The sequence below is a fragment of the Mytilus edulis genome, chromosome 3 (assembly GCF_963676685.1).
Source record: "Mytilus edulis chromosome 3, xbMytEdul2.2, whole genome shotgun sequence".
Taxonomy (NCBI): Eukaryota; Metazoa; Mollusca; class Bivalvia; order Mytilida; family Mytilidae; genus Mytilus; species Mytilus edulis.
In genome coordinates, this window is record NC_092346.1 from 56,832,532 (window position 1) to 56,846,810 (window position 14,279).

Consider the following 14,279-nt stretch of genomic DNA (forward strand, 5'->3'; position numbering starts at 1 on the left):
ATATACAAACAATCTATCACAGCTATACAAAAAAAATTAAAGAACCTCTGCGAACTAGCTCATGTATGTTTTTTAACCTAAAGTCTTTTCTCTTCCTATTTGTAATTATTTCATAATCTTAAAATCTTAAATGCTAAACTTTGAATAATTTTGTTACTTAATTCTTTGGCACATCAAACATTTACCAGAACGTTCTTATTGCACTACAAATATGTAATGCACATATTTTAGAAGTTGAAATCAATTTCAACAAGAGGCTGTCACAACGACAGCAAACCGGATTTATTTACATTTATTTGTGTCCTGGCAATATCACAAGAACCATTACTGATGAATGGTGAAAGTGAAAATCATCAATATCAAATTTGACCTCCATTTTGTCATCAGTATCAACATTTTGATATAATAATATTTGAAAAGCTTAGATTGAATGGTTCATGAGTAAATGCAACAACGTGAATGGAAACGCCATTTTACAATCTTTCAAGAACCATAACTCCTGAACAATAAAAGTCAAAATCGTCATTATGGAACTTGACCTCTATTTAGTCATCAGTAACAACATATTAAAATTTCAAAAGCTTTGGTTGAATGGTTCATGAGAAAATGCACGGACACGACGGGAAACACCATTTTTCAATCTTTCAAGAACCATAACTCCTGAACAGTAAAAGTCAAAATCGTCATTATTGAACTTGACCTCCATTTTGTCATCAGTAACAGCATATTAAAATTTCGGAAGCTTTGGTAGAACAGTTCATGCATAAATGCACGGACACGACTGGAAACTCCATTTTTCAATCTTTCAAGAACCATAACTCCTGAACGGTAAAAGTCAAAATCGTCATTATTTAACTTGACCACCATTCTGTCATCAGTAACAACATATTAAAATTTGAGAAGCTTTGGTAGAACAGTTCATGAGTAAATGAACGGACACGACTGAAAACTCCATTTTTCAATCTTTCAAGAACCATAACTCCTGGACGGTAAAAGTCAAAATCGCCATTATTTAACTTGACCTCCATATAGTTGTCAGTAATAACATATTAAAATTTTAAAAGCTTTGGTTGAACGGTTCATGAGTTAATGCACGGACAACATTTGATTGCCGCCTTTCAAGAACCATAACTCCTGAACGGTAAAAGTCAAAATCGCCATTATTGAACTTGACCTTCGTATAGTTGTCAGTAATAACATATTAAAATTTTAAAAGCTTTGGTTGAACGGTTCATGAGTTAATGCACGGACAAGATTTGATTGCCGCCCGCCCGCCCGCCCGCCCGCCCGCCCGCCCGCCCGCCGTACATCCCCAAATCAATAACCGACATTTTTGTCACAAAAATACGGTTAAAAATGACTTCACAAGTACTAAAATTCCTATATAAAAAAAAGACATTTATGTCTTTATGAAATATTCTGATTGTGTACATAGTGTACCAAATATTTTATTCTGAAAAAGCTCTGGTAATAGTGTTGGATCATGTCAAAAATATATAAATCAGACCTAGATATTGTATAAAATAGCAATGGGGTAAAGTTTAATAAACATATTTCTTACTGTTGATTTCATTATATAAAAATTGAATTAGGCACATGAACATTTTACAATTTTTTTACATTAATCTCCCATCTGAGAGAGGGAAAGACATAATATTTCAAATGTTAGTTTGAAAAGACAGTTATAAAAAGTGCATACAAACTCATTAAAGATACCAGACTACTTACTAAGCATGCAAATCTTTCAAAAAACAATAATATAAAACACTTACTTCCAGTTACAGACAGTGTAGTAGTTGAACTCTGTCCTGTTCCTACACTGTTTGTGGCAAAACATGTGTAAACCCCAGCATCACTTTGGTCTGTATTAAAGATGGTTAGAGAGGGTGTGCTAGTAGTACTGCCACTATATTTGTTGGTGTTGGTTGTGGATCTAATTTGTGTTATGGCTCCATTAATATTTCTTTGCCAGTAAACATCAGTGAAAGCAATGTTAGATGTCACAGTACATGCCAAGGTCACAGAACCACCAGTAGAAACTGAATAGGATGGTTGTTGTACAGCAACAGTTGGTACACCTTACGAGAGATGAAATGTACAATATTTTAGAAGTTAAAAAAAAGACCACAAATAAATCAAATACACGACCAATTCAAGATAAAAGCACAACCCTGTACACAATCCTGTAAAAATTCAGTGAATTTTCAAATCAAAAGAATCATCAATTGTTCAAATTTGGAAGTATTAAAATATAAAGGTAGTAATTTTCAGAATATATTATAAACAAGTTTTATTTTCTAATTGAATTTAATACTTGGAGAAAGAAAAAAAATTGATTTATGAACTCTATTTACTTAATAGTGTAAAAAATAATATATATCATCAATGTTTAATAAATATTACACTTATCGAATAAAGATATTCCATCCAAAAATGTATGTCAATGTCTGATGAATAAAGAAAATACAACTATATATAACTCATTAATCTTTTTCAAAGCCAAATTACTATCTTTTCATTATCATGTTATAAAAAAAACATGAGTCATACACAACACTTATAGTGCAATGCACACTTTTGAAGTTCTACTGATCCAGTGCAGCACAAGTATTATAATTTGTAAATCAAATCTATTGGAAAGTTAAACAAAATTGTCAAGTTTTAAATAAAAATAAAAAACGACAATAAATACACAAAATCTGCCTAAACACTGAATTCTCCAAATAGCAAAAGCATCAAGATATAGCAAAAGCATTAAGATATAGCATAAGACAGCCAATGATAATAATCCTGACTTCAGGCAAGCACTTGAATATAGTTTCTGAGATCTCAAACTTTTCTTGTGTCAATTAGGGACTTTCCGTATTAAATTCTCCTCAAAGTTCTGTATTTAGGGGATCTTACTTTTTAGTCAACTAAGAGCAAATCAGGGTACATTCATACCTCTTAAACTCCTCCTCTACCCCCCCCCCCCCCAAAAAAAAAAACCAACTCAAAAATAATAATTTTTGAAAAGAGGTTTGAGTTATTAATCATTTGTTCATATTCATTTTGGAAAATATGGAAGGAGGTCTTTTTGTAATGAATTCTCAAAGGAAATGGAAGTTATATGAATTGAATTTTTATACTACATAATAAAATCACTTATGTAAAAATAAGTTGGTCAAACTGTATAGTTTCGTTTTTTTGTAGAACACACATTCTCTGAAATGACAATAATTTGAAATTAATGAGTTTAATAATTTGGAATCAATAAGTTTAATGATTAGCAATGATAGTTAAAACAAAGACTACAGTATTAAAAAAATATCAGTATATTCAACTTTGATAGTATTTATGCAAATAAACACAAGAATGAGGATACATAAAAGCAGGTTATAAAATTAGAACTGCCATTGTGTTAGGTTATGTCAGAAGTGATATAAAGACAACAAATGACAATGTGAGAGTATATGGTGATTCATAATTATGTAAATAAAAAAGTTAGTATTTTTTTTATGTTTATAACATCAATTGTGCATGTGCTTACTCTGAGCTAGAACTGTAAGTCTTGTGACTATATTACTCTGTCCAGTTCCAGCACTGCTGACAGCAAAACAAGTATAGTCACCGGCATCAACAATGTCAGCATTAAAAATGGTTAATGCAGGATTTGATGTGGTACTACCAGAATATTTATTGTTAGGATTGTTTACAGTAGGGTTTATAGTAGTTATAGCACCATTTGTGTTTCTCTGCCAGTAAACAGAAGTTAGTGCCAGGTTGGAGGATACAGTGCAATCAAGTGTTACAGAGTTTCCTTGCACCACATTAATGGCATCATTGGTTATGGTTACAGTTGGTGAATCTGGAAACATATTGTAAGTACAAAGGTTTGTCTGTAAACATTTAATTCAAGCATTAATACAAAATAAAAGGTTTTATGCAACTACTGAATACCAAGTAAGACATAAACGCCAGACGTGTGATAAAAGATACTTAATAACTTCAGTTGTTGCAAGAAGATTGAATAATGAATTGTGCAAACAAGGACAGTCTGATAACAAGGGGAGTTAAAGTCTGTTCCAATTTTTATAAATAAATGATTTACTAAAAATAGTACATCTAAACATACAAAACAAATCATAATTAACAAATCTCAACAAAACTTTTCTGAAATTTATAGAAAATGGAACATTGAATAAAATTATTTCTTCATCAATTTCAAAGTATGCCCATTAGTTACTTTTTTGAGGAATCACTGTAGTTTTGTGTAATATTGTTCAATGAACATTACTAATTATCTAATGTTGTTTTTTTGTTTTTGCTTTTATTTTTAAAAATGTTACATTCACCTCATTATGTACTTACTGGGCATGCTCAAAAATGTATGAAAGGGTTTTATAACAGTAAAATTATGTGCACAAGGAAGGGGAGAATATAATATTCAGACAGTCATAAATAGTGTGAATTATTAATACATTTGTTTAAAACTTTCATAAAAAATACATTTTGACGGGGAACATCATCAATAAATTAAATGTATTTCCCTTTCATCACTTTTTTTTTCGTAATTTTTACCCAGGATTCTAATTAATTATAAATATCTTATCATTTTTCAATTAATTGCTGCAATATTTTTTTTTAATATGTTTATTATCAATGAAGAAAAGACTGTAATAATTTTCTGTCTGTGAAGAAATAACATCAAAAATGTGGTGCACACTTAATGACAATCATAGCCAGTTATTTAATAGTGTACACAACATTTTGTAGGTTAATTCAAATAGACAAAAAAATATTACAGTCCTTTCTTATAATTAAATTGTAAAGTCCATTTTTAAGGAGAAAATCATGAAAAAAATTTGATGACATCATGGTCACATGATAAATTCATGTCAATGAGCTGATAGACCAAAAACTTTTAGCCTTTCAAAAGACATACTACATCCAAAATTAAATTATACGACAATAATCATAAATAAAAGAAAAGAAGTAAGTGTTATCAAGTTACAAACATTAACTGTTTACGAACTATAAAAACACTGGTTCTAAGAAAACCATGAGCAAAGGCTATTGCATAAAAATATACTAAGGACCTAAAAAAATTGTTTTGGACTTTTTATATCTTTTGCATAAATAAAGTCATTCAATAACATCTTGAAAAGTCAAGAGAATACCAATAAGACCTACAACAGTGTTGCCTCTGGTGGCTATGATTTATGGTCAGATCATAAGATATCTTATGTCATTCTATGCATGTTGTGGAAGTTGTGACATCACAATGCATTCTTGATAGGCCAAAAAAAAAACATGAGATGAGGAAATATACATAACAAATTTTAAAAGATCCATTTATAAATTATCCCTCCTATATGCAAAATTTTATCCCAATGACGCACAATAGCAGGAAAAGATGATTTGAGGTCAAGTTGAGATGAAATACATATTTTGAATTGAAACTTATTCTAAATGTTATTGTAGTGCATAAAAGGATAAAAAAAGATATTCAGTACTAAATATTGATTATAACTACTTTTTACATAAAATAATACAGAATAAATAACAAAGTTACTTACTATTTGTGGTAACAGTCAGACTTGCTGTGTTAGAACTCTGTCCTGTTCCAGCACTGTTTGAAGCAAAACATCTATATGTTCCAGCATCATTTGAATCTGCATTGGATATGGTGAGTGAAGGAACAGATGAAGTACTGCCACTGTATTTGTTGGTGTTGGTATTGGATGTTATTGTAGTGATTTGACCATTGACTGTTCTCTGCCAGGAAACACTTGTTACAGCTGTAGTGGACGATACAGTACAAGCCAAAGTCACAGAACTTCCAGAATTGACTGAGTAGAATGTCTGTGTGATGGTCACTGTTGGGACAGCTGTAACAAAACAAACAAAATATTTCCATAGGAATTTTTGACTCTGTGTGAAATAAAGTTTTTATGGAGTTTGGACATTCTAAATATGCCCTCTGGAAGAATTTGCTTTTATCTGACACAATACATGCTAAAAGATTCTTTCATTCCTGGCAATTATCAAACAAAATTTTGTTTAGACTGCCAAATAGAATTAAAGAGAAAATAAATATGTGCAAAAAGTAATTACAATGACACACAACAAAAGCTGGATATAGACCTTTGGTCAAGCTATTTTAAAATATTGTTTTAAATTCTACTGATCTGAAACTTATTAAATCCTTTTACTGCAAAACATCCCTTCAACTTCTGCATATATAGCTGTTGTGTAGAAAAGGATAAAATGAGACATTTCAGTCATTTTCAGAACTAAATCTAGATACTATCAATTCAGAAATGTTGGCAGGGTTTTTATTAATGTGAATAATTTGACTGGGTGATGATCGCAATAATAAGACCTACAACATGCTTTGATAGTTTATCCCTATATCTGTATGGACATTTTTTCCCTTAAATTGAGTATTTTTGTCCATTCTTCAAAAATTGCAATGAAACATGAAACATGAAACATGAAAACTTAATTAAACAAAAATTGCAATAATGAGTAAACACAATATTTTTGGAATTCATATTAATAAAGTGCTATATGATATTTTTTAACATAAAATAATACAGAATAAATAACAGAGTTACTTACTATTTGTGGTAACAGTCAGACTTGCTGTGTTAGAACTCTGTCCTGTTCCAGCACTGTTTGAAGCAAAACATCTATATGTTCCAGCATCATTTGAATCTGCATTGAATATGGTGAGTGAAGGAACAGATGAAGTACTGCCACTGTATTTGTTGGTGTTGGTATTGGATGTTATTGTAGTGATTTGACCATTGACTGTTCTCTGCCAGGAAACACTTGTTACAGCTGTAGTGGACGATACAGTACAAGCCAAAGTCACAGAACTTCCAGAATTGACTGAGTAGAATGTCTGTGTGATGGTCACTGTTGGGACAGCTGTAACAAAACAAACAAAATATTTCCATAGGAATTTTTGACTCTGTGTGAAATAAAGTTTTTATGGAGTTTGGACATTCTAAATATGCCCTCTGGAAGAATTTGCTTTTATCTGACACAATACATGCTAAAAGATTCTTTCATTCCTGGCAATTATCAAACAAAATTTTGTTTAGACTGCCAAATAGAATTAAAGAGAAAATAAATAAGTGCAAAAAGTAATTACAATGACACACAACAAAAGCTGGATATAGACCTTTGGTCAAGCTATTTTAAAATATTGTTTTAAATTCTACTGATCTGAAACTTATTAAATCCTTTTACTGCAAAACATCCCTTCAACTTCTGCATATATAGCTGTTGTGTAGAAAAGGATAAAATGAGACATTTCAGTCATTTTCAGAACTAAATCTAGATACTATCAATTCAGAAATGTTGGCAGGGTTTTTATTAATGTGAATAATTTGACTGGGTGATGATCGCAATAATAAGACCTACAACATGCTTTGATAGTTTATCCCTATATCTGTATGGACATTTTTTCCCTTAAATTGAGTAGTTTTGTCCATTCTTCAAAAATTGCAATGAAACATGAAACATGAAACATGAAAACTTAATTAAACAAAAATTGCAATAATGAGTAAACACAATATTTTTGGAATTCATATTAATAAAGTGCTATATGATATTTTTTAACATAAAATAATACAGAATAAATAACAGTTACTTACTATTTGTGGTAACAGTCAGACTTGCTGTGTTAGAACTCTGTCCTGTTCCAGCACTGTTTGAAGCAAAACATCTATATGTTCCAGCATCATTTGAATCTGCATTGAATATGGTGAGTGAAGGAACAGATGAAGTACTGCCACTGTATTTGTTGGTGTTGGTATTGGATGTTATTGTAGTGATTTGACCATTGACTGTTCTCTGCCAGGAAACACTTGTTACAGCTGTAGTGGACGATACAGTACAAGCCAAGGTCACAGAACTTCCTGAATTGACTGAGTAGAATGTCTGTGTGATGGTCACTGTTGGGACAGCTGTAACAAAACAAACAAAATATGTCCATAGCAATTTTTGACTTTGTGTGAAATAAAGCTTTTATGGAGTTTGGACATTCGAAATATGCTCACTGGAAGAATTTGCTTTTATCTGACACAATAAATGTTAAAGATTCTTTCATTCCTGGCAATTATCCAACAAAATTTTGTTTAGACTGCCAAATAGAATTAAAGAGAAAATGAAAATGTGCAAAAAGCAATAACAATGACAAACAACAATAGCTGGATATAGACTTTTGGTCAAGCAATTTTAAATATTGTTTTAAATTCTACTGATCTGAAACTAATTAAATCATTTTACTGCAAAAAAATCCCTTCAATTTCTGATTATGATGCTGTTGTTAGTAGAAAAGGATAAAATGAGACATTCCAGTCATTTTCAGAATTAAATCTGGATACCATCAATTCAGAAATGTTTGCAGAGACTTTATTAATGTGAAAAATTTGACTGGGTGATGATCGCAATAATAAGAACTCATGCTTTGATATTTTATCCATATATCTGTATGCACATTTTTTCCTTTAAATAGCATTTTTGTCCATTCTTCCAAAATCGTAATAATGAGAATTAAAACACAATATTTTTGGAATTGATACTAATAAAGTGCTATATGATATTTTGTGACATAAAATAATATAGGATTAAATGCCTTGTTAAAGGAACTTATTGGTGTATAAACTCGACCAATTCACTCACAAACGAATAAAAGTCAAAAGGACTTTTATAAGATGTTTGTGAGTAACTTGGTCCAGTTTAAACACCAATAAATTCCTTTAAAAAGGCGTTAAATCCTTATTATTTTTAAAATTGGAAATAGAAAAATTATGTTTCCACACTCGTAACCTCTATCCAATGTAAGTTGTATATTTGTATCATTGAATAGGCCTGGCGCATGAATTTATTTGTTGGCTTGTAAATGCAAAAATATGTACTCCATAAAATTTGCAATCTGATAAAGATAAACTACAAAATTTCTTATTATTATTCAAACCAATCTTTTGTTTTTGTTATTTTATTTAACGATTAATGTACAGTGAAATAAATTTTGTTAAGGTCGGTGTTATTATCGCTGCCATCTTGTTTACATTGGTTACGAAAAGAAGTTCGGTCAATGTCATTTATCGAAAAATAACCAACGTCAAGAGCAACTACCAGAAGTCCTCTGGACTAATCATATCAACGTTGTCCCTAATATGCAAAGAATTATTACAGAATAAATAACAAAGTTACTTACTATTTGTGGTAACAGTCAGACTTGCTGTGTTAGAACTCTGTCCTGTTCCAGCACTGTTTGAAGCAAAACATCTATATGTTCCAGCATCACCTGAATCTGTATTGAATATGGTGAGGGATGGAGTAGATGTACTACTGCCACTATATTTGTTGTTGTTGGTATTGGATGTTATTGTAGTGATTTGACCATTGGCTGTTCTCTGCCAGGAAACACTTGTTACAGCTGTATTGGAAGATACAGTACATGCCAAGGTCACAGAACTTCCTGAATTGACTGAGTAGAATGTCTGTGTAATGGTCACTGTTGGGATAGCTGTAACAGAACAAAAAATTGCATTTTTTTAGAAATATTTACAAAATTCTACTGAACTCGAATCACTTAAATCATTTTACTGCAAAATTGACCTCTTATTCTATTTAGAATTTAAGTTTTTTGTGCATCGACGGGTCAAATGAGAGATTGAACTGACATAAAATGGCAATACTTTAACATGCAAATGATGCTATAACTTCAAAGTCAATAAACAATGACTCAGGGTGTAGAGGAAACACTCTTTATGAGAAAAGAGCAATGCCAATGCCAATACAACTGCATACCAAATACCATAGACTTATTATGAGTGATTACCTTATAACAAACCTAAACAAACATTTTAACATGTAAACTATGCATACTTTACAAAATCAATGAACAATGATAATGGAGAGGGGGCATATAATATTCATGAAAATGATACCTGCAATTGATTAAACAAATTCATAACAAATATCATTGTCCTACCATTTGTGGTTTACCTTAAAGTGACTAGATCACAAACTTGGAAATTTATCTTGGAATTAATCCTATCAACTTCATTTTTTTAAACTAGATCTCTGTTTTAAAGATTTCCCATATCACTCAAGGAGAATGTATCCAACTTCAAAATGCCCATGCATTAGGTTGTCATGTTTAGAAAATTTGGAGTTGAAGCTCCAGGTGAAGAGGAACATTTTATCATTCTGAATAAAATGTTCCTTTTTTATCAATGACAATTTTTTGTAATTGAACTTACATATATTATTCCTTAATTAGTTTTGGCACAACCATTTCAGAGTAAAAGATTAAAATAATGTTTAACAATGCAGTATTGAATCAATTGAGACCGTTTTAGTTTAAACATATTTATTTATAGTGGATTGGGAAACAAGTTTTGCAATCTATATTTATCCCTTTCCACTTTGCAGGTGCGAGTGCTGCCTTGTAGCGGCATTAGCCTGCTCTTTTTTTCGAAATCTATAAGGGTGTACACCTCGTTTTAATGAACTCAATCAGCATAAAATTAAGGTCTGCCAATCATCATTTAAAAAACTTTGCATTTTACAAATTACTTTCAGAAGAGGATTATGACTGAAGAGACATGTACTGTCGAAATGCACATCTGGTGCAGGATAATTGGTACCGTTAATGTTATTAGAGATATCAAATCTGAATCAACATCTGCTTCTAGCAACTATGGTTTTCATCCGATTGAAACAAAATGTTGTTAATTTATCAAGTTTTGTATATTTGTTACCATTTGCATCTGCAATACCAATAGCTGGTAATAGGGTATGATAATAAAACCAGGTGCTCCGCAGGCCGCAGCTTTATACGACCGCAGAGGTCGAACCCTGAACAGTTGGGGCAAGTATGGACAAAACATTCAAGCGTCATACAGCTCTGAATTTGGATTGTGATCAAATTTTTGACATTACATGGTTTTTTTTACACAAAACAAATGTCAAGATTTTACAAATCAATTAAAGATTTCTTCTTCAAACTTATTTAAATCTAAAATTAAATAGTTGACACAGCATAGGTTTCTGACACAGAATGAATGTGGTCTAATGAACTTAAAATATTTTTTTTGCCTTTGAGCAATTCACTATGCTGTTGAATATTAATCCTCTCAAAAAAATGTTTGAAGAAATTTTCTTTTTATTTATGAAATCTGAAATGAGAAAAATTTAACCCCCCCCCCCTTTTTTTTCACATCCCTGTTTCCCTTTTTCCAAAACTGATATCAATTCAAATTTCTAATGGAGTTTGCAACAATAACTACTCTTTTAAATACATCATAAAATATTAAAATGTAAAATAAAGTGCTTGTTATCACTGAATGGTAAAGATTGGTTGGTAGTAGAGGTGAATATACATTGTTTATTGTATAAAACAATAAAAAAAACTTCATCAGCAACATTTTATATTGGCAAATTTCCAATGAAGTTATTTACATAAAGTTATTGGCAAATAAAAATAGAAAATGACATCATAGTCATGTCTGGCAAATTTCCAACATATATTATCAACTACTATTCTATACAAAGAAAGATAACTCCAATTGAAAATTAATTGCTATTGCACAATATTGTGCAATTAGATATTTCTTGCTATTGTGCAATACTGTGCAATTGAAAATTTCTTGCTATTGCACAATACTTGATATGGAATCCTGATTTGGACCAACTTGAAAACTGGGCCCATAATCAAAAATCAAAGTACATGTTTAGATAAAGATATCAAATAAGCCCAAGAATTTAATTTTTGTTAAAATCAAACTTAGTTTAATTTTGGACCCTTTAGACCTTAATGTAGACCAATTTGAAAACTGGACCAAAAATTAAGAATCTACATACACAGTTAGATTTGGCTTATCAAAGAACCCATTTATTCAATTTTTGATGAAATCAAACAAAGTTTAATTTTGGACCCCCATTTGGACCAACTTGAAAACTAGGCCAATAATTAAAAATCTAAGTACATTTTTAAATTCAGCATACCAAAGAACCCCAAGAATTCAATTTTTGTTAAAATCAAACTAAGATTAATTTTGTAACCATTGGACCTTAATGTAGACCAATTTGAAAACGGGCCAAAAATTAAGAATCTACATAGATAGTTAGATTCGGCATATCAAAGAACCCCAATTATTCAATTTTTGATGAAATCACACAAAGTTCAATTTTGGACCCTTTGGGCCCCTTATTCCTAAACTGTTGGGACCAAAACTCCCAAAATCAAACCCAACCTTCCTTTTATGGTCATAAACCTTGTGTTTAAATTTCATAGATTTCTATTTACTTATACTAAAGTTATGGTGCAAAAACCAAAAATAATGCTTATTTGGGCCCCTTTTTGGCCCCTAATTCATAAACTGTTGTGACCTCAACTCCAAAAATCAATCCCAACCTTCCTTTTGTGGTCATAAACCTTGTGTTGAAATTTCATTGATTTCTATTTACTTATACTAAAGTTATTGTGCAAAAACCAAGAATAATGCTTATTTGGGCCCTTTTTTGGCCCTTAATTCCTAAACTGTTGGAACCAAAACTCCCAAAATCAATCCCAACCGTCCTTTTGTGGTCATAAACCTTGTGTCAAAATTTCATAGATTTCTATTCACTTAAACTAAAGTTATAGTGCGAAAACCAAGAAAATGCTTATTTGGGCCCTTTTTGGCCCCTAATTCCTAAAATGTTGGGACAAAAACTCCCAAAATCAATCCCAACCTTTCTTGTGTGGTCATAAACCTTGTGTTAAAATTTCATTGATTTCTATTAACTTTTACTAAAGTTAGAGTGCGAAAACTAAAAGTATTCGGACCACGACGACGGACGACGACGCCAACGTGATAGCAATATACGACCAAAAAATTAAAATTTTTGAAGTCGTATAAAAAATATATGACAAAGCAACTTCATAGCTAGTGGTGAATATTATTTACCTTCCATGACCACTAATGTTGCAGGATTTTTTTAATTCTAATCTAAGTTTTAATACATACTATTTGTAATAACAGTCAGAGTTGTTGCTGAAGAGCTTTGTGCAGTCCCCACATTATTTGTAGCCAAACATCTATATGTTCCAGCATCATTTGAATCTGCATTGAAGATGGTGAGGGATGGAGTAGATGTAGTACTACCGCTGTATTTGTTGGTGTTGGTAGTGGATGTAATCGTGGTGACAGAAGTTCCGACGGTTCTCTGCCAGGTAACACTTGTAGCGGATGATACAGTACATGATAATGTAATTGATCCTCCATTGTTTACAGAGTAAGATGTCTGTTGGATTGCCACAGTTGGGGTGCCTGGAGCTAGAAATTAATAACAAGATTTAAACTTAAACAAGAGTGCACACACTGAAATGTCTCGCCTTCTTTACTAATCATTGATATTATGTTGATAGTCCTAAGTATAAAGCTTTATTACAACTGTCACATAAACGTTACATTAACCAAGATAACTAAACAAAGACCAATGAACCATGAAAATGAGGTCAAGGTCAGATGAACCATGCCAGGCTGACATGTACAGCTAACAATGCTTCCATAAAACAAATATAGTTGACCTAATACTTATAGTTTAAGAAAAATAGACCAAAACACAAAAACTTAACACTGAGCAATGAACCATGAAAATGAGGTCAAGGTCAAATAAAACCTGCGCGACTAATAAATAAATCATAAAATATTTCCATACACTAAATATAGTTGACCTATGGCGTATAGTATCAGATTAAAAGACCAAAACTGAAAAACTTAACTTTGACCACTGAACCATAAAATGAGGTCAAGGTCAGATGACATCTGTCTGCTAGACATGTTCACCTTACAATCATTCCATACAACAAATATAGTAGACCTATTGCATAAAGTATGAGAAAAACAGACCAAAACACACAATCTTAACTATAACCACTGAACCATGAAAATGAGGTCAAGGTCAGATGACTCCTGCCAGTTGGACATGTACACCTTACATACACTGAATATACTAGCCCTATTGCTTATAGTATCTGAGAAATGGACATGACCACCAAAACTTAACCTTGTTCACTGATCCATGAAATGAGGTATGAGGTCAAGTGAGGACCTTGCAAGGTACGCACATACCAAATATAGTTATCCTATTACTTATAATAAGAGAGAATTCAACATTACAAAAAATCTGAACTTTTTTTTCAAGTGGTCACTGAACCATGAAAATGAGGTCAAGGACATTGGACATGTGACTGACGGAAACTTTGTAACATGAGGCATCTATATACA

General features: G+C 31.5%; 2 protein-coding genes across 25 annotated transcripts in view; both read right to left on the minus strand.

The window, feature by feature from the left end:
- Positions 1 to 14,279, minus strand: part of LOC139514377 (exportin-1-like) — a 667,034-nt gene that overhangs the window by 418,126 nt on the left and 234,629 nt on the right. The gene's annotated exons all lie outside the window — the stretch shown is intronic.
- Positions 1 to 14,279, minus strand: part of LOC139514373 (hemicentin-1-like) — an 89,605-nt gene that overhangs the window by 59,042 nt on the left and 16,284 nt on the right. For 20 of the 24 annotated variants that reach the window (XM_071303505.1, XM_071303530.1, XM_071303509.1 and 17 more), the window contains exons 4-10: positions 13,017 to 13,325; positions 9,215 to 9,526; positions 7,647 to 7,958; positions 6,604 to 6,915; positions 5,559 to 5,870; positions 3,530 to 3,847; positions 1,773 to 2,078 (exon numbers count right to left, since the gene is read on the minus strand). In XM_071303505.1, the coding sequence (XP_071159606.1) occupies positions 1,773 to 2,078; positions 3,530 to 3,847; positions 5,559 to 5,870; positions 6,604 to 6,915; positions 7,647 to 7,958; positions 9,215 to 9,526; positions 13,017 to 13,325 (2,181 nt within the window). The remainder of the gene's footprint in view (positions 1 to 1,772; positions 2,079 to 3,529; positions 3,848 to 5,558; positions 5,871 to 6,603; positions 6,916 to 7,646; positions 7,959 to 9,214; positions 9,527 to 13,016; positions 13,326 to 14,279) is intronic. The other 4 variants (XM_071303512.1, XM_071303522.1, XM_071303513.1 and 1 more) reach the window with 3 other exon arrangements.